Source organism: Carettochelys insculpta, chromosome 8 (assembly GCF_033958435.1).
Source record: "Carettochelys insculpta isolate YL-2023 chromosome 8, ASM3395843v1, whole genome shotgun sequence".
Taxonomy (NCBI): Eukaryota; Metazoa; Chordata; order Testudines; family Carettochelyidae; genus Carettochelys; species Carettochelys insculpta.
This window is the reverse complement of record NC_134144.1, coordinates 31,815,756-31,837,244: the sequence shown is the minus strand read 5'-3', so window position 1 is coordinate 31,837,244 and position 21,489 is coordinate 31,815,756. Positions and strand designations below refer to the sequence as shown.

Genomic DNA, 21,489 nt, shown 5'->3' with positions numbered 1-21,489 from the left:
ATTTTGAAATGCCTTTTCCTGATTGCCCTCTTGGCAAGCATACCCAGGAGCTCACCATTGTTGAGCCAAAAACAAGGGCATTTTAAGAGCAGGTTGCTCCATGGATGCACACCACTCGATCAGATAGAGATCAGCAGCGGTGCTTTGTAAGAGGAAAGAAACTTCACCAGAGGTACTGCAAGGCTAGAGAATGCAACAATAGGTCTGTTGCTGAATCTCATTCCTGTTTCTGTAAGGAAAACTGGAGGTCATCCTTGGTGAAGACTGCACCAGGACCTTGCAGCTCAATGCCCCTCTCTGAGGAGCCCAAGACAGACTCCATTCTAAAGTCTGGCTCTTCATTTCAACAATATAAATCTTTTAAATATGGTCTAGGGGAAAATATCCCCTGAGTTTAATAAAACTGAAAAACACAAGGAACAGCGCAAAGTGGGAATATGCAGCAGGGATTCATGAAAACCTATTTGAGACCCCTCCATACTCTACCCAGTCCTGCCAGGCAAACACAGATGAGCCTAATGAAAGAAGATACTGTGGGTAAGTGTGTTCATGCATTTTTGCTTTCGGTCTTTGCATTTAAATATATTAATCTGGGATGGGCTGATTCCCAAGACAAAAGTATCAACTTTTCTTTTTTTTTCTTCAATGAGTAGAAATAGAGTTGGCATTTGCTTTTTGGCTCTCCGAGTTAATGGTGTGGAGGCAATGCTGAGTGCTTCATTTTCTTAGGGATGCCCCTGTTCTCCTCGGATCTTGATGAAACTTTCACTGAGATACTCTGCAGTCCTCTCCCAAAAACTTCTGCAGATGGCTCTTTCATTTTTCTCTGTGGTGGGACAGTTTTCCGTGCTGGTTTCTGCTAAGTTCATTTGACACCATTGCAATAAATAAGCTCATAACATGTGCTTGGGAAGGTTCAGGATGCAGCAAATAAGGACTGAAGTTTTAAAACTTCAGGCTATAGAAATGTTTTCCCCTGCTTGCTTCTGGAGTGCCGTCATTGCCATGATGGGCTAGAGCAGAGGTTGGCAACCTTTTGAGGCAAAGTGCTGAAAATTGACCTTTTGACTTCTGTGTACAGTCTGAGTGCTAGTGATACTTTTTAAAGTTTCTAGTAGTCCTACTTACAACAGGACCATTAACTTCAGATGCAGAGCTTTACTGTTTAGCTGTAAGAGGTGGCAGGAGGGAGAGCCCTGGCAAACAGAAGTGGGGCCGGCATGTCCAGGGAGCAAGCGAACTGTGGGGGAAGAACTTGGCAGCAGGACCTCCAAACACCTCACTGCAGTTAACTGCCTGCCGGAAGGATGGTGGCAACCATTGGGTGGCGAGCAAGACAGGACAGGAAAGGAAAGCAAGAGGGATCATCCCAGACAGTGGGCAGGGGCAGATGGACTAAAAAAATCCCTGCACCACAGCAGTTGGCAAGCGGGGGAAGAGGGACTCAATCTTTCTCCCTGAGGTCAGTTCCCTTTCCCAGAGGAGAGGAAGCAGTTGGTGGGGGGAGGGGGAAGGGGGGGGATTGTCTTTTGAAGCAGGGGGAGCAGGTCCTCCCCTGGTACCCCTTTGGCATGAAGGGACCAACACCCATGTTCCTGGCAGCTCCATGCTGCCACGCCCTTGCAGCCTGAAGGGCCCAGCCCTGTGTTCCCAGCAGTTCTGCTCCGCATCTGCAGCCCAGCCTGCCGCTCCGCTAGCTGGGAGGGGTGGAGCTGAGCTTCCGTCTCGCGTGCTGATGAAAATCAGCTTTTGTGCCCTCTCATGCCATTCGTATGCTGGAGGTTGCTGACTTCTGGGCTATAGAGTGGTATTGTGCAGAAGTGTTCCAAATTGGATGAAGTTGAAATGTCTAAGCCTTTTTTATGAAGTGTTGTTACAATAAGAGAATCGATTTTTGAGACCTTTTCCCTTTCCCCTGTGACTTTGTCACATCTGTCCATTTTAATCAGCAGCTTCTGGTATGCCAACATTTAAGAATGTGGTCTCCAGGCCTAAAGAATGCCTGATCCTGATAGAGGAAGGCTTGGGAGGATGTAATCTGAGGTCCTGCATGTAAGTGCTGTATTGGACTGTGAACAAGGGTCTTGGAAGGCCTGTGTGACTGACAGCATGGAGAAGACCAAGGACAGGAAAAAGGCCAGGAGTTCCAGCAGGACAACAGAAAAAGACACCTGGACATCACGAGTCTTCTGACGAAGCAAACCTAAATGCTGCAGACTCAGACCTACATGTCCAAAAATCGCAGGCTTTTCAGTCCCCAGGGGAATTACAGGGTTGCTTCTTCCTGCACCCTGCATGTACCATGTGTAGAATCATAGGATTCTTTATTGGTTCTTACCACTCTATGCCAGGGTAGCAAGAGAGACCCCAGGTTTTCATATACTGACCTATGAGAATTGTGACTGATATTTACAGCCCAAATGACCTACCTTTTATATATTCAGATTGGCATAGGTGTTTATTTCCTTTCTAATTTTAAAGCTTTAGCTCTGTTAAGTTATGTTAATTCAGTGTGACACTGATTTTTTTTCTGCACTGTTCTGCCCGTTTCCCGCTCAAAGTTCTGTTTCCAGAGGGAAGAATCATCTTTGGTCAAAAAAGCTACGGGAGAACGCTAAGCAGTGGTCAAAGTAAATGATACTGTTAAGTACAAGTGCCACCGAATTCAAAAATTGAGGCTAGCACCCAGTTCTGTGTTAAAACATTAAAGAAAGCACTGTTCAGTTCTACTGTGGTGGTTGTTAAAGTGGATTTTCAAAGCCCCTTTGCAATACCTTTTGTATTTGGTTGTTTAAAGACTGCTACTCCACCTCTGCCTGGGGTGCTGGTGGGATGCACATGAGAGCTTTTCCTCCCTTTTCGTCATGGATATTTTAGTTTTGACCATTAATGGAAAGTCAAATGGTGATGGAAAAGAGTTGCAGGAATATAACTTAGGGTGATTGTTACTGGGAGTGTGCTTGGGGAATATGAAAAGTCAGAGCTGGGCCTGAGGGAGCTGAAAATGAGACCTCAAACTGTTGTAGTGGAGGGCCAAATTCTAGCAAGACTGTGGGCAAGAACTCGGTTATTGGGGCTTTTTTGGTAGCAGGTGGAGGAAGACATTGGCTACCAGGAGAAGTTAGGTGTGAACTAGAAAACTTTAATGAAAGACTGAGTGTTTTTTTTAAATGTACAACAATCTCATTTCTCAATAGTGTACACCTATGAACTCTACTGAATACATTCACTGAGAGGAGAAGGCAAGGTTTGCGTGTTTTGAAAACGTGCGTGTAGGGGTGTCTTGCACAAATATTTGCCAGTAGGGAACGCATACAACTTGGTAAGAGTGATTCAGTTTTAAGGTTAAATGTTGTCCTTACATAACTCTACTTGTGTTTTAGTCTAAAATTTTATGGTTAAATGTTTTAATCTGCCCACAAAGCCATCAGGCCTGTCCGTTCCCATCCCCAAAGCTTCTTCCCTGCTGGCTCCCCACCTCTTGCCAGCTCCCTGCCACTTCTCTGGCTGCTTGCTGTTTTCCCACTGGCTCCTTGCAGCTCCCTGCCGGTCCCCCATGACTTCAGTGCTCAATTCCAGGGCTCCTGCACTACAGCGCCTGCTGCCCGGCCACCCCAAAGTTCCACTGTCCTCCTGGCTTTTGGTCCCTCGTCCCCTGAGCAATGTAAGCGCAGATCAGTGTAACTTATAATGAATCTACTTTTCTGAATTAATTAATGACTGACTTGTGAAATAACTTACAGCAAAGTGACCTGTAACCAGGAGCCCCGTAGAACAATTTTAAATCCTAGTGTAGAATTTCTCTGATTATATCAGAAATATTCATTTAAATAGTTGATCTAGAACAGCGGGTAGCAACCCCCAGCAGGGGTGCCAAGAGTGGCATGCTAGCAGATTTTCATTGGCACAGGAGGTGGGAGCTCAGCCCCACCTCTCTTCCCCCATTAGGCCTGGAGTTGGCTCAAAGCCATGCCACCTGTGGACTAACAAAAGACCAGCTAATGCTACCAGCCACCACCTAAATCTTAAACATAGAAATTCTGTTTTTTCCCTTCTCACAGGGAACTTTCAGAAGATGTCTTTTTGTCAGATTCAATATATGCCTTTGCCTGTTTATTTCTTGAAATGGACTTGCGCATTTTTGCCTCGGGATATCTTAATATCTTTAGGCTTACGTGGCCAGTGGATGAAGTGTCCCAGATCTTAGTGATGGATGCATTGGGAATGTGCTGCAACCAGCACAGAAGCAAAGCTGGAAGTTAATCCTTTGAAGCAGCTGAATCATAAATTCATTATAGAGACAGTGTTAAAGTCCCTGTCAGGAAACAGAAGTTGTAGTGAAGGAAATAATCCTACTTTCCAAACACTGCCCCTGAGGCTCTTCATTAGCAAAACTTTCATTTCCCTTTTTTCCTGTACTCCAAAGCTGAAAACTACTTACCTGGTGACCAGTCTTTCCAACCCGACTCATACGGCAGTCGTCTTTGTCCAGGGAGACCTGGGTGGGACTCCATTTTGGGTTCATTTCACTGCTTCAGAGGTTGTTTGTAGGGCTGAGAGGCTTCATTCTCCACATGCGATCATGGAGACCATTCTAAGGCTTAGAACCCAGGTCTTGAACAGTGGTACGTCACACTAACCAAACCACTGAGTCTGGCTAGTGCCTAAACTTCTGGGAAAATGTATTTGTTCCTTACCACTTGTATAGAAAATTCTTTCAAAAATTTTAAAGTGAATAATCCAATCTATATAACTAAATGATTAAAGAGCTGATTTCACTTAATTCAAAGCTTTTAATGTTAGGTTACATCTAGATGGCAATTGGACACCTGCCAGCTGACTTTTGTTCAGGGGCTGTCCAACTGCAGTGTGTATACAGTAGTCCCTCAGGATACACGAGGGTTGTGTGGAATGCAACCCTTGCATATCCCAAGTTTTGGGTAAGTCCGGGGGGCTTGGGTGGTGGGTTAGGGTCAAGGGGTTATGTCTGGGTGGCTAGGGCTGCAGAGGGGGCAGGAGGGTAGAGTTGAGCTGGGGCTGCGGAGGTTGGAGCAGGCTCCACAGGGATGATGGGCTGGGGCTGGAGCCCAAGCCCAAGCCCTGTGTGCTGTGCTGGGGGCTGGAGCCTGAGCCCCATGTGAAGTTGTAGTGTTCTGGGGCCTGGGAGCCCTGTGTGTGGGTTGGGATTGAGCTGGAGCCACGGGGGTGGGAGGGGGAAAGGGGGTTTTAGCCCCCCCAGCTGCCTGCAACAACGGGCAGCTAGCGGGGCTAAAACTCTTCTCACTAACTTCCCAGAGTGGGCCCCCTGTTAGTTTCACAGCAGCACTGCTCTGGGAATGGGGTTTTAGCTCACCTGGCTGCCCACAGAGGCAGGTAGCTAGGTGAGCTAAAATCTTCCCCCGCCACCTTCCCACAGTGGTGCCTAGTGCTGCTCTGGGAAGGCAGAGGGAAGGGGCTCTTAGCCTGCCTGTAGCTCTGGGAAGCTAGGCAGGCTGACAGCCACATGTCTTCAAGTTGTGTGAAACTCACGTTAAAGTGAGTTTTTCATGCAACCTGAAGAGGCGTAAAGTGAGGGTTTACTGTGCATGGGTTTGACCTGGATACTGAGTCCAATGATGTGGGGACGGGGGTCTTGGACATTGAGCAAAAGATGGCCCACGGAACAAGTCTGTCCTGCCCACTGTTCCATGCCTCAGCAGGAGCCACAGGCAGACTTCCTGTCAGCTGTGGACCTGCCCCACGCTCAAAGCGGCCCACTGCAGGGGCCATGTGTGTCTGCACTCCACACCCTTCAGGGGGGCTTAATGTGCTGCCCCTGCTCCAAGCTCAGTCTTGCAGCTCCCATTGACCAGAATCTGAAGTCATTTAATAGTATAGCAGTAGCCTCAAGAAAAAGGGGATGAGGGGAAGTGTAGTGAGCCAGTGTGGCCTCCCGCTGACTCGGAGGCAGAGGAGGCTGCACAGAAGCCCTGGTGGGTGGGCCCGGAGCCAGAACACCAGTGGCCCGCCCCTCAGAGGGTGGGGCCTCGAGCCAGAAGGGCCAAGGGCGGGGCTCGGGACCCATTAAAGCCTGGGCCTCCAGGCAGGGAGGGAGGGCCTGCGCGAGCTCCCCGGCACTAGGGGCAGAGGGCCTGCTGCCGCCCGGCTGGTCTGGAGGAGCAAGCCCCCAGCGGCCCAGAGCAACCACGGATCCAGATGCCCCAGGGGGACTACTCGGACTTCCCAGACCTGCCAGGACCCTCGTGCCGGTGGAGACCCCCCGCCTTGGAGGAAACCCCGGGCCCTGCCAGTCGGACGGGGTTGAGCGACCACGAGGCCCCAGGAGCAGCCTGCCCCGGAGCTCTGGCGGGCCCCTGCAGCCCCCAGGCCCAGGATCGCCTCGGGCCCACCGTGCTACCGCCGCTGGCCTACCCCAATGATGTGGACGTGACTGACTGGCCGGAGCCCCCAAAGGTAGACGATCTGGAGGGGGCCGACCCTGCGGGACCCCCTGACCTGATGGAGTGGGACCTCCCCCGGTGGAGGTAGAGGTAGGAAGTGGCCCGGGGAATGCTGCTCCCGAACCCATGGCGGTGTGTTGCAGCCTGGATCCCCACCGCCGCGGTCGCATGTGAGCAACCACAGGGCCCGGGCCGGGTCGCAGTGGTGTGGGAGGGCCTGCGATCCCCTACCCACCTCCCTCACAGGGCAAGCCCTTGCTGGGCTTGTGCTCCAAACCCCTGTGCTGCTGCCCCGCCCCAAACTGAGGCTGGGCTTGTACTATAGACTGTGAACTGCTACCCGCCCTGGACTGAGGGCTGGGCCGGGCTTGTACATAAACTGTGAACCGCTGCCCGCCCTGGACTGAGGGCTGGGCCGGGCTGGTACTATAAACTGGGAACTGCTGCCTGCCCTGAAGTAAGGGCTGGGCCTGTGTTGTAACCCTTTTTGTTGCTGTGCCGCCCTGAGCCAAGGGTTGGGGGCTCCCAGGACCGCTGGCGTGGCTGCGGTCCCCTCCGGAGCTACAGCACTGCCCTAGCACCAGACTCCTACAGGAAGTTCAACAGATACTACATTTCATTTTCTTTTTCTAGTATTCTGTTGCATGGAACATATTGCTGTTTTGATAAAGTGTATTGTACTTTGGGAAACACAGTATTGCGATTCAGATTTAACGCCCAAATTGACTTATAAAACAGGCTAGTAACTACCATTTCCTTCTCCTGTGGGCTTCCCTACCCTTGCATTTGTTAAAATGATTAATTTAAAAACCCAGCTACAACATTTTAACACATCCGTGGGCCTACTGGAAGTTGGGGAGTTCAGATTTTGTTTCATGTTGTCTGTGGATGAAGACAACGTTACATCTATTTACCTTCCAAATGCTCATCTGTAACAGACCCCTGTGGTGTAATTTGGAGTTGTACAACAGCTGTGCCCCCTTAGTTCTTCAACCTGGACTGTTACAATGTTGTGTTAATAACAAGCAGCAAATCTCTCCAGGTGCTCTGAGATAACTCAGCCAACAACATGCAGGGACACATCCAGCTAAGCCGCGTGAATACTCTTATCCATTCATGAGCTGCACACCAGGGCTATGTCTCCATGTGCCCCCTTCTTCAAAGGGTGCGTGGTAATCAGCATGAGTGGAGAATACTAATGAAGTGTTGCAATGAATATGCAGCACTTCATTAGGCTAATTCTCCCCGCAGCAACTTTGAAGTTGTAAACTTTAAAGTGCTGGCATGCTGGGTACCCGTGCAACTTCGAAGTGCCCTTACTCCCCAGAAATTCAAACTGTGCAGGTACTTCAAAGTGCCCATGTTTACCAGGCATGCCGGCACTTTGAAGTTTGCGACTTCAAAGTTACCATGGGGAGAATTAGCCTAATGAAATGCTGCATATTCACCGCAGCACTTCATTAGTATTCCCCGCTCAGGCCTTTTAATGTAGACACAGCCAGGGATACGCTGACAGATTCCCTTCCTCCTGCAACCTTGCAATCCAGACATATCTTTTTTGTGTTGCTCAAGACCTTGAATCTTGATCAATGTAAGTTCAATTGTTAGTTTGCCGCTCCTTAGTGGACAACCCCCAGCAAGTGCTTTAGACAATCCTACTGCTTTAAACTGTTAAAGTTTGACTAGACAGTGATTTTAAATTATGAGTTGTAGGTATAAAGTTCAGTGTTGATACCATAAAAATTAAAGTAAACATTCATTCTAAAGCGTCACCTCTCTTTTTGTTTTTTGTTTTTGTTTTTAATAGGCTAAGCAAGATTTGAATCAGTTTTTCTCACAGTACTGGACGTTGCATGAAGAATGCAGGGTGTACAAACTAGGAAGTCTTGATAGGACCATCCCTTTTCCCAAGTTCAAGGAGGCTTCCCTTTGTCTTCAAAATGATTCCAAAGAGGAGCGAGGTTAAGTGATGCTGTCATGGTCCCCATTTATACTCCTTTCCAGGTGCTGGAATGAGATTTGCTCTGTCACGGGGATTAGACAGCCTCTCAGGAGTCTTTGGGGCATTGGAGAGCCCTTTGGGGAATTAGACGCTCTCCTTGATGAGACGTGGCTGGCTACTCCTGATGTAAATCTGCCGTGGGGTATGTGTTGCTCGTTTGTCACTGAAAGCCTGGCCATGGGTGTCTCCAAGACTCTCAATGTAGTAACAAACGGCCTAACTTCAAATACAGTGGTGGTGCATGTTATTCAGTAGGTTAGTAATGATCTACATGATGTCTTAAATGACAGTTCACAAACATAGGCGATGTCTGACAGGTGGTGGGAGAGACTCCGGAGTCACCGCATATTGCTATGTTTCCATTGCATAGCTTTCACCTTCTTAGTTCCAAGTAAAGAAGAGGGAGGTGTGTGCCTGAACGGAAAGAGAGAGAGAGAGAGAGAGTGTGTCTAATACACACAATGTATGCAATTTCCTGAAATACATTTCTTAGCTAACGACTAATCATGTTGCAGCTTGTCAGTCACAGTAGCATCGCGCTTGCAAGTCACAATGCCTGCCACGTTGAGCCTGTGCTAATGATCTTTAGCATATCGGACACCATGACCTTAAAGCAATAAAGTTGTGTGAATAAAATCGCCTTTTGTATCCATATCTGCTGACAGTATGGTACAAGGCATATACCACTCTGGGTCCAGATTAAATGTAATACCGCCAATTACTCAAAAATAAAACGAAGATTGCATTTAAGACTCTCGTGTGTCTTTAAGGCTATGTCTAAACTAGAGAGTTTTGTTGTCAAAACTTGCAGAGCGTGCACATCACAAATGTGTTCTGTCAACAGTATATCAACAGAAGGCAGCATTTTTGTCAACAGCATTCTGCCGTTCCCCAGGGAGACAGAACGCCTCTCTTGACAGCATCTGTGGACAAAGCAAGTGTGGATGTTCTGGGAGGGGTCCACTGTTGACAGACAGGGCTTCCTGAATGCCAAGCAACCCTGTCTGCTGTGCTTCTGGTTGGCCATTCTGTTGAGAGAGTGGCTGGGCATTCTGCCCATCCACTTTCTGACAGAGTAGATTGCTTTTTCATCCACATTGCTGTCTGGCTGCAATCTATCAACAGAAGTTTTTTTGGAAGATACCTTCTGACAACTTCTGTCGAGACACCACTGTTGTGTTAGACATAGCCTAACTGTGTTACAAAAGTGCATTTAGTCAGTGTTCATTCTGGGTTATGCTAGTTGTGTGTAAATGCCAACTTGAGTACCAGTTAGATGTTAGAAAATCAGTCTTAAATGCTTAAAATATAGGACATTAAGTGGCTGAATTTGTTTATACTGTCTTTGAAATTATTTGTTTAATGTGACTTTAGTACCTGATAAATTGGACGCTTATACTTGAAGAGGCAACTGTTTTTGCTTTAGTCTTGTATGCAGTGTCTTCAGAATGCAAACTACTTTGTAAACCTTATTGATGATTTAATACACTTGTTTGTATTTAAGCTTTGAATAAACTTATACTCAAGAAAGCTAGTTGCCTTAGCATTGGCATTCTTTACTTGATGTGCAGTTTGGTAATAGCAAATTAGACAGTGAATGAATTCCTGTGATGTTTCATCTTACTCATTGGGCATAGGGATATTTTGACCCCATTTCTCAGTTTAAAAAGTTAGTACTTCAGGTGTTGAGGTTTAATTTGTACAGTGTGGAAAATGCAAAATGCTGGAAAACATACAAGAGTTGGTATTATATACTACCAATATAAGTACTTGAGAGTTGATGCTTCTGTGGGGAAGTACCAATATTTCTTTGGGAAAATGAGAACTAACTTTTTCTTGTGTAGGAATATTTTGTCTAGTTTCGTGAGCTGTACTTTTAACTCTTAACTGCAGCCTAAGAGAATTGAAATTCATAATACAGAGAGCTTTAGTTCTTGTGACCGAAAACTGGTGAATGTGTGCTCTCTGCAGCTGTAGAGATCAGCTTAAGGTTTTATATAGCTGCCCATTACTTTAGTACTTGAGCGTGAGATTTTGAGATCCAAAATCTGTTGTTAATTCCAGACACGTGTTATAACTATACCCAGAAATAAACTCTTACTCCATTAATATTGAGTTTAAAAGTGAAATATAATTTTAAGTATACATTTTAATATGATTGTTTGAAACTTACCTGCCCTAAGCAAACAAACCAGAATCGTTATGCTCTAAAAATATAAACATCCACCTAACAAAAGCTAACATTTCTCACTAAAGGGCTATGAAATTGTTTTACTGGGATGGCGGAATACTGCCACCTCGTGGGCATGTCTTGCAGTTTTGTGAGACACCATTTTCTCTTGTAACATTTCTGGGGGACGCTACTGCATTCTGTTCTATAATCTGAGTGGCTGCCACCATTCAATAGGAAGTAGCTCTGTGTGGAGAGAAGAAAACATTTGGTTATTTATGTCTATCTTTTCAGTAAGCTATAAAAAGATACAGATCAAGAGATGCAAACTGTCCCTAATTTTCCATAATTCTCCTGCATTTAAATTTAATTACAACGTTTGTCATTCAGGCTTAAATCTGCTAATTTTGTGAGTGCGTGCATGCATGTGCTGTTTGCAGGTGTGTCACCACCAATTACAAGCCATAGAGGTGGTGGTGTTCATCATTCCTATGGCATATGCCCAGACTATGTGGCAAAGGCTGGTAGGAATTAAGACCTAGCAATTTTGAATGGGTTGGGGGTGTTTCTGGAGTGTTCCAAGCCTCATGTTGCATTTAGAACACATGAGTCTCTGACTTGGGTAGTGAATCTTGTAGCATCCCAACCTCACCCTGCCCAATAATTGTCGTAGCTTGCTTCTGTGAGACCCTCACTGGGCATTCAAGTACAGAGTACATGCTTGGGGAGATTTCTGTGGGGGTGAGGGATGACAAGTATGGGTAGGATTGCAGGCTCCAGTCTCCTGATGCTCAAGAGGATCACAACTGCATGGTAGAAACTGGAGTGTGAATTTTTGTAGCTGCCCAAAAGATCAGTTTTGTCTCTCCTAAGCAAGAAACAATAACATGGAGAGAAGGATCCCCAGAAACTGAAGGGCATGCAGCAATTGCTTTCTGATCAGCCTCTTCATTCCGTGCCTGTGGCATGCTGTAAATTCTCCTGTGCTTAGTTTAACCTTGGTCTGAGTAATGTACGTGCCACAGGAAGTCTTTAGGGTTGATGGCGCTGAATTCTGAGGTTCCTTTCTCGCTGCTCATGCCATAGTAAATAGCTCAGGTAAAATTTGTTAATATTTTACAGCAAGCATAATACTGGCTCCAGGCCTGCTACTTCCCCAAATATCCCCCTGGTATCTCTTCCTTGTGATTCCCTTTTTCCCTTCCAGCAACATGTGATTGGATAGGTTCCAGTATGTAATATGGGGTATCATCTTCATATGATGCTTTTTGAAGGTTGGGCCTGGCAGATGGATGTTTTGTGCATGGTGTACATATGACTTAGTCCCAGCTCAGAGGTGCAGCGCCGCCAAAGATACCGGTAAACTTGCTCTTTAATTATTTTTCAGCTTTAATTTTAAAGGTTGATTACCTGTAATTAGTTGAAGATACGTAGTATCACGGAGTAGAACTCAGACATTCTTGTCTTGTGTTTTAATAGCTTAATGTCATTAAGTTGTCAAAAGAAATTTTGCCCTGTGGCAACACCTTTCAGTTACAATTGAGCTGTTAGTTCTGTGGTTTCATTTTAAAGGAAACAGATGATTGTCACCCCTCCCCACCGCTTCCGCTGACTTCCCACTGTATAGTGTCACTGCTACAAGGCAGAACAAAAAAGCAGTCCAGTAGCACTTTAAAGACTAACACAATAATTTATTAGGTGGTGAGCTTTGGTGGGATAGACCCACTCCTTCAGACCAGTGGGTCTATCCCATAAAAGCTCACTACCTAATAAATTATTATGTTAGTCTTTAAAGTGATACTGGACTGCTTTTTGTTTTGATAGTCTATATACACTAACACCCCTATCTCTCTGTTACTTTGCTACAAGGCAGAGTTCATGTTCTTTGGGTATCTTAACAGTGAATGGCCATGCCTGAGCCTACTTGGCTTTCTTTAAATTTAACCTTTATTGTGAATTTCTTATTTTTTGTACTGTTTTGGGCTACAGCATTAAAATGTTCATAATTCCATTTTACTCTTTAAATATTCTGTTTAATAATTATCTTTGTCTGGAACTAATGATTTAACAAGTGTTGCTTTTTTACTTTCTTTCATGAAAGCTTTAATTTTCCAAAATAAATTTCACAGATTCAAGAACTGGTGCTCAGTTGTTAAATGCCACACTATTAAGTGTAATGCAGAAAATCCTACATATTTTCCATACTTCTTCTTCATCACAGACCTGCTGGCTACACGCTGCTTTTTGGTCAGATAATTGTCTTTTATATACTAGCTTTATTGTTCTGTTGGGAGGTGAAACAGTTGTGAACCAGTGAATTTCTTGCTGTGTGGAATTAGACATTTATTGTATGCATTTGACTTTTTAAGTTATAAACTAGTAGAGAGTATATTGAACAATGTTCATCTTAAATTATTACAGAAGTCAAACAATGGAAGTCAACAATCTACTAACTTGTATTAAAATCTTTTCCCTTTTAAGGCAAGAAATTCTGAAGTGGAACGGTTGGGGATATAATGATTCCAAATTTATATTTAATAAGAAAGGACAAGCAGAATTCACAGGAAAAAGGTAAATTAAAAATCCAACATCGCTGTAATGTCTAATATTACAAAGTTTCTTGTTTTAAGGATTTCTTTTTGATGATCTGTATTATATTTGATATGTTACACAACCAGCCGGAAAGATGATTTTTGACAGTCTATAGAATGAGCTTAAAATATTTGCTGTCTGCATTTTTAACAACTTTATTGAGTTATAAAATAGTGATTTAGTAGTGTGGATCGTAAAATAAACCTTTACCGAGGATTAGTTTATTGCATGTCTTTATAAAAAAGCTTAAAGTAGTTTTTCAAAGGAAAAGTTAAGCGAAGTAAGTCTTCCCCATAATTTTGAGTAGTCACCATCCTGAACATTTAGCTTCACTCATTTATATGATGATGATGGTGACTTATAAAAGATTTACAGAAAACAATCAATCCTGTAGCACCTTGGACTATCAGTATTATTAATCTCTAAGGTGCTACAGGACTGCTTGTTTTTTGTGACAGTACAGACTAACATGGCTACCTCTCTGAGACTATTTGTCTAAGATTTGGTCAGTACACAGAAATTGAGTGTTCTTTAGCTCTAAAAATCTTGTGAGAGAGCCAGCATTTCATATTACTTGAGTAGTTAAATGCCAGTCCGTATTTTACAAGAAACCTGTATTCATGTGTTGAGGTTCCATTGGTGGTATTAAAATATTTCTTGGATGAGGGTTGTGATAACAATAAATACATTTAAAACAAAAAAGCAATCAAGTAGCACTTTAAAGACTCACACAATAATTTATTGCATGATGAGCTTTCGTGGGACTTGATCTGAAGAAGTGGGTCTGTCCCATTAAAGCTTATCACCTAATACATTATAGTTTTAGTCTTTAAAGTGCTACAGGACTGATTTTTTTTGTTCTGATAGAATACAGACTAACATGGCCATCTCTCTGTCAAATACGTTAGATTGCGAGATGTCAGGAGGGCACTGTAGTTGGGGGCATGTGAGTATTTAATATGGATCCTTATGCCATTCGAGTGATTTTTGATTAAATTAGCAGAGCCCCCAGTTTTGTGTGGGATTTGAAGCAAATATGTCACCACCCTCTTGTGTGATGGCTCTCTGGTAGCTTATATGGGGTGGTTCTGTTAAGTGGGAAGAATCTGCATCAGGGTGACTTAAACTTTGGGTGGAGTTAGAGGATCCTTTGATCTGAGGTTCGTTAGCATTGAGACTGATGCTATATCCATTTGGCTAGAATGGCAGCCCCAGGGGTGTGCTGCTGCTCGAGAGCCTTGAGGAAGGGGTGTTTTCCTGTGCCCCTGGTTCTCTCTCTTGGCTAGATTTAACCTTTAGTCATTCTTGTGATACTCAGTAGTATAGCTCCTTTGACTCTTTTATCCACAGAATTCATCTAACTACCTCCTATTGCTTTACCAGTAGTGTGATAAAAGCTGTGCTAAAGAAATTAAATGCACAACCTCTTGGTTACAACTAAATTCTAAGAATCAGAGTTAGCAGGAGACAATTTTGTCTTGAGCTAGGTTAATGAATGATTTAAACTTCTAAAACAGTTTTATTAGAACTTAACTCTATTGTATTAAAATAACTTAATGCTGAATTTTCATACTTTTTACTTAAAGCTGTTTTTATCAAGAGGAGGTAAGGGTGCACAGCAATTTCTAGGAAAACTATTTTAACCATGACTAGCGCAGAGTGCTTTCTCCATTTAAGTAAACTTATGACCAAAATCACACTTGAGCAATGAAATCTATATGTGTGTGTGTGTATTTAGCTTTCTGTATTTAGTGTTCATTGGCTGATCACATAAAAAGTAACTCACAAAAAACAAGCAGTGCTGTAGCACCTTAAAGACTAATATATTAGGTAACAAGCTTTTGTGGATTAAACTGCCGCCTTCAGATTTGGAGCAGAGAATAAGAATCCAGGGTTTATATGCAGGTGGTGGAAGTGAGGGGGAGCAGGGAGTCACCTAGCATTAATAAGACCTGTGGAAGAAGTAAATTAAGTGGGATGGGAATTTCTGAGAATATCAAAGGTTGGGAAATTGCCTTTATAATGCGTAAGATAATTGAGATCTCTGTTAAACCCCAGGTTAAATGTGTCAAACTTGCAAATAAATTCCAGTTCAGAGGTCTCCCTCTGTAATCTGTGGCAAAATCCTTTTATAGGAGAGTGGCTGCTTTCAATCCTTTATTGAATGTCCAAGGAGGTTACAGTATTCCCCTATAAATGTATGTGTATTCCAACTTCTGATATCTGATTTATGTCCATTCATCCTTTGGCACAGAGACTGTCCAGTTTGTCCAATGTATATATGGCGGAGGGACATTGCCGATTTATTTGAGCATTCCAGATGATAGAATGCCGAATATGAAGGAGTTTACTGTATCACGTTAGTGGATGTGCAAGTGTACGAGCCCCTGATCGTGTGGCAGATGTGCTTAGGTCCAGAGATGGTGTCTCTAGTATAGATGTGTGAGATTTCCCTTTGCTGTCTACGCTGACTATGCTCCAGTATCTTCCAGGCAATCAGACACTGAAACTAGCAGTCTCTCTTTCAAGGTGAACTAAAGAACAAAATAAAATTTATGCTTTTTTTATTTCTTTAGAGTTCATAAAATCAAAGATTATTTTTTTCTCGTAACAACAGAGCTGACGTTTTATACTAGAGAATCCCTTTGCTTGTGGTGAACAGTAAGATTAACTTCACAGGAGCCCAAAATCTAAGAAATTCAATGGGGAAGAGGTTTTTACTCATCAGAATTCTGAGTTAAAACAGGTTTTACAAACACTGAAGAAATGTTCAGTTAAAGATTCAACCCCTGTTCTTCAATGAAGGGGAGGACTGTAGACTCTAGATTCTGTTAATGACATTGGCAATGTCAAGGCCTGGTATGTTGAAGGTTAAAATTAGCAGAAAATGTTTATTTGTGGGGGGAAATAGAAATTGCCATACCACGTAAATAAGCAGTAGAAGGGTCCTAAGCAAAATGATCTTTCCATGATGTTCAGCCTTTTTTTTTTTTTTTTTTTTTTTTTTTTTTTTTTTTAAAAAGGAGGCGGGGGGAGATGAGGAAGGGGAACTTAATTTTCACCCATCCTTGAATATGTCATCAAAGGGAGTCTGTATGAGATGGCAAAGATTGTCACAATGCTGGGGGGAATACAGGGTGATATTATATAAGTATGCAAAAGAACAGTAGGTGTTGTATATAGGTAATCAGTTGCTCCTATTTTTTTTGTTGTTTCCCATAATACAAAATGGCATTGAAGAGAAATGAAAGATCAATTTAAAATGGATCAAAGGAAGTACTTTTCTGTGCATTAAATAATTACCCCTTTGAACTCTTTGTCACGAAATATCATTAAGGCCTAAAAAGTAATAGGATTCAAAAGGTAAACATTTGTAGATGTTACTACCTACATTTCTATCAGATACAAATGAATCAGTTTTAAGGTATAGAGTGTGCATAAATATGTGCAAATAAGACATTTATCTGGTTTACATAAGGTCATTTCATTTTAAAAAGGACCAATGTAACGCAGACTTCACATTTCAGGTACAGGTTGAGTGGTATGGTATTACCTGTTTTGAAGGAATGGATGGAAAAAACCTTAGGAGCAAGTCTGGAGCACAAAATTACTTCTAGAGTAAGTAAATAGTTGGAAAAGTCAATTCCTTCTAACGTATCATTACAGTCGTGATGACATACTCGTTCATCTGTTAGACATGACTCATGCTGTCCTTGTATATGCCTGGATGCCTCAATAATGAAATATATTTATTTTTAAAAGTCACACCCCCTTATAGACTACATCATATATCAAAATTTGAGTGTCATAAAATTACTGAAAGTCCAAAGTGCTGTAATAGTCTCGCACTACTTAAACAAAAAGCTATTTGTCCAGGGAGTATTGCATGGTGATGTATTGTTTCAAATGGACTGCTGAATTGAAGTGCCTGCCCGAAAGGACAGAACTTTAATTTGGGAATAAATATTTTAATTACTATTTGGAATAAGAAACAAAATATAGAAAATGCAATTAAACTAATATTAACGTATCATTTTAAGTTTCCTCAGAATGACAGTGTCTGTTGAACCTACTTAAGTTGCCCATGTATATCATCTATTTGAGACTGGATAATATTTTTGTCTCCTAAGCAATGAAGATTCTGGCTTTGTCAGGGTAACTGAAATATTAAACTAGATGTCTTCTTGGCACTTCTAACAAGCGTTAATAAATATTAAGAGTTTTGAAGTGTACCTATTTACATTTGGTTCATGGAACATTGTTGCATTTTAAAATTTGGTGTCATAACACTTTTTTAAAAAAATCAGCTTTGAGTAGCTTAATCAGTTTTTAAGTCAAATATATCTTTCACCATTTATCTGTTTGATTACTTTTTGTACAAGACTTGGACAATGAACATAGTCTAGTCAGAGAAGGTGCTAAATGATTCTTCTTAATTCACTTGAAAAGTTATTTATTTGTATTATGGGAGTGCCTGCAGAGCCAGATAAGGGTGTTCACATGGTAGGCAGGGTACAGACATGTTATGGATAGAAGGCCATTTGTCTGAAGAGCTTAAAATAAAAGTTACACTTGTATTTGTATTGCAAACCTGTCAGGGAACACGAACACCAGACTAATTTAATCTGGAATTTGGAAGAATCATATGGACATTTTTTTTCTGTTGAGTTTTGTGAAAAACCTTAAAGCAAAACATAAATGTGGGCCTTAAAATGTAAATATTCCTTTAAAAAATTCAATAAATCTTTAACTTTTTTTAATATTTCTAAACATCCCTCAGATTAGAAAATATTCTCACTCGATATTTTTTGAATGAAAGTGAATTGTGGAATATCAGGATTAGAAATTTTCCTCCAGTCATAACTCAAAGGTGTAAAGGCTAAAATTTTAATTATTCAGTCAATTCACTCTTGTACAGAATACATCTGTAAGTGAAGTTACACTTTTGCTTGGAGAATTATAAACACCTATCTGACTAAAATGAGAAGCTGATTTTTATTTGAAATTTAAAAATTTAAAAATTTTTATTTGTAATGTGGTAAAATGGCTCAAGAATCATTGAAAAGTGCAAGATGGAACCTCCCCTGCCATATTTAGTTATTTTTTTCAGAGTAGAACAGCAATTAGTACATAAACATCTTTCCTTCTGTTATCATCTTTGAAGGGCTAAATCATGCTGTTGACTCTGTTCCAGCTAGGTAGTATAGTTAGAATTAAGACCAGGGATGATGATAAGACAGTTTTAAATGTGTCTTTTGTTGGGTTTATCAGCCACTTAACTCAGTCTGGCTAGTTGGGTTTGTTATGAGCGACCAGCGTGATTAAGGGGACTCCCTAGAGGCAATGATTTTTTGTTGTTGTTTTAGGCTTCCTTAAATACTAGTGATGTGCCCCCACCTATTGCAAATGAAGATTTTCTTCAGGATCTTCAAGCCACTAAAATTTCATATTCACAGGAAGCAGAAGATAGGGTGTTCAGAGCTCATGGTAAGATAAAGTCCAATGTGTAATTTTATGCTTTTAGAAGTAATTCAGTTTTTAAAAGTCCTTGTAACATTGATATTTTTTGTACTTCAGGTCACTGCCTACATGAGATATTTGTGCTTAGGGAAGGAATGTTTAAACGAATTCCTGATATAGTTGTATGGCCAGGTAAATATTTTAAAATTTATTTTTTTTCTTTGTCTGGAGGCTGTAGCTCTGTGTGACTGCTGATGAAGAGCAGTTTGGGAATATCTCCCACTTTGTCATTTGCTTGCAGTAAATTGAAATTGTTTGTATCAAGGTGTAATATCAGAGGGTTCTGGGCACAGCTAAGAGAAGCAACCCAGGTATTTTTGCTTGAAATTGGGTCTCTTACAGCTGAGGCTGTGATTTCCTTCTCACTAAGGCAAATCAGACCAGCTGCAAAAGTACCTCTGCCAGCCCCAGTGGCCAGACAGAAGCCGCACAAGCAAACTCTCAGATTCTCCAGCTGCTCTAAAATACCCAGACCAACAGCCTCCTTTACTCAGGTGAGAGGTCGTTAAACCTATTTCACCAACTCCTTACAGATTCTTCTGGGCTCCAGAGTCCAGCCATGGTCCCAGGTCAATATATAGCTGGATCTTACCCAAAACAGCACACTCCGACAATCCTTCAGAATCTAAAATCTATAGGTTTATTAACAAAGATAAAGTAGGGTGAGAGAGAAAAATTGTGAAAGCGGTAAACTACATACATCAATTAGTTATTGATACAGACCAATGATGATGATGTATGCTGATTTCTTGAAAGTCTCTGAAAGCACACCCTCTGGGGGGTGGGATCCCAGTTCACATAGCTTAGTTTCTGGAGACTGGAGATCTGAAGGCTGGAACACTGGAACATAGATGGTCACTTCTAGGGTCATCTTATAGCTCTTCATGTGGAGGGAAAAAGTCCTTTCTTCTTCCCATAGGTACTGAAGGGCCAGGGTCCTCTGATCCAGGAGAGCCATTGTGGCAAACTGCCATTGGTTTCTGAGTTTGCCAACACATTCCAGTCTATTAACATACTATGTGGAATGGATGTCTGGGAATCTGATTTCAATCCCATTGCTCAAGTGGGCTGCTGTGGCACTTTGCCATTAGGTGTGTTCCAGGTGACAGCCCCAAATTCCTGAGATGTGTATTTGACGTCTGAGTCTTTCAGTCCATCATTCTAGCTGGGGGAGGTGATCAAACCTCCCATTGTGTACCCTTGGATCTATTACATTTGTAATATAAAAACAAAAAGCAGTCAAGTAGCACTGTCTGTTCTGGTCTGGCTATGGTCTGAAGAAGTGGGTCTGTCCCACTAAAGCTCACCTAATAAACTATTTTGCTAGTCTTTAAAGTGCTACTTGACTGCTTTTTGTTTTGACAGTGTATAGACTAGCACGGCTTCCTCTCTGTTACTATTTGTAATATAAATATTGGCTTTATAGCTGTAACTTTACGTATAAACAAGGCACAGATATACAAGTAGCATAAACAAATTTGGGACATTACCAGCCTTCATTAGGCACCTCATTTGGCCCAAGATTTGGTGCCACTGTATACAATGGTGACAGAAATGGCTTTCATATTTAATTTAAAAATCCAGTAATGTCCTACGAGGAGTCAAAAATGGGTTCTGTTTCAACTTTTAAGACTCGTCATTTATACATCTATTTTTACTTTGTTATCTAGATATTATCTCCTGTCTGTTACCATGGTTTATTCAATGCAATGTTAGATTTGGCCTAAGGACTTGAATTTTAGTTAATAGCTCTAAGTAACTGTCTGTCTTTGTAAGATTAATGCTCATCATTATAATCACATGACTGTGTACAACTTCTCAATTTTTAATAAAGGATTAAACTTTGTCTTGGAGCTGTATGCCTTTTTGTACTGACGTCCAACCCACCTCACGTGTATGTAGCTTGTGGGTTTCCTGGAGTTTTAGCACTTTTTTGAAGATAATTACGATGTTCCTGTAATTCGTTAAATACATCCTTGAATTACCAGTATTGTACTCTCAACCTTAACAACATTGTAACCCAGTTTACCTGGGAATTTCCTAAGTGTTCTTTTAATTAAAAGTTTCATACATGAATCATAAACAGCAACAACAACAAAAAAGTGCCAAGTGTCAACCTCTAATTTCTATTTTGACTTTTTATGGTCATATTCACAGGTATGCTGTGACTGCTTTGTCAGTCTGGAGCAGCATGAAAGCACCCAGAGTTTACTGACCAGTTAGCTAGGTTTACAAAAGCAGCCAGAGTTCATGCCCCAGTTTCTGTCTTCTGCTTGCCAGATGCTTGCCGCAGCTCTCTTTGGCTGAGAACAGTGAACTGTGGCCAACGGGAGCTGCGAACAACCTTACCTGTGGATGCACAAGTAAATAAAGCATTTGGCGGCCTGCCAGGTGCTAACCCTAGTGAACCGTGTCCCATGGACTGCTTATTGCCCACATCTGCTCCTGCCTCTTGCACCTATCTCCATTCCCCTGCATATACACACATTCAAATTATTCCTCCCTCCTTTTCCTAGTCTCCTCTGTGCATTCACCCTAGTTTCACCCTTTCTGGCATTCCTTCTATTCTCTTGCACATGCATAAATGGACCCCTAATTTCACTCTCCCACCTTCTCTGTTGTATAGGCGTGGTGCAGAACTTCTGAATAGTAATTGTTCTTATAATGGAAAGCTTTTTTTCCAGACCCTGAGGCATTTAAAAAAAAAACTTTCCCTCAGAGAAGTTCATTAAGAGCTGCCCTCTTTCAAAATTGTGGCTATTTTT

General features: G+C 42.2%; 1 protein-coding gene across 1 annotated transcript in view; it reads left to right on the top strand.

Moving 5' to 3' along the window:
* Window positions 1-21,489, top strand: part of AGPS (alkylglycerone phosphate synthase) — a 131,021-nt gene that overhangs the window by 13,668 nt on the left and 95,864 nt on the right. Inside the window, exons 2-5 of the mRNA XM_075001377.1 lie at window positions 13,094-13,183; window positions 16,732-16,822; window positions 18,571-18,691; window positions 18,782-18,856. Coding sequence (XP_074857478.1) covers window positions 13,094-13,183; window positions 16,732-16,822; window positions 18,571-18,691; window positions 18,782-18,856 — 377 coding nt within the window. The remainder of the gene's footprint in view (window positions 1-13,093; window positions 13,184-16,731; window positions 16,823-18,570; window positions 18,692-18,781; window positions 18,857-21,489) is intronic.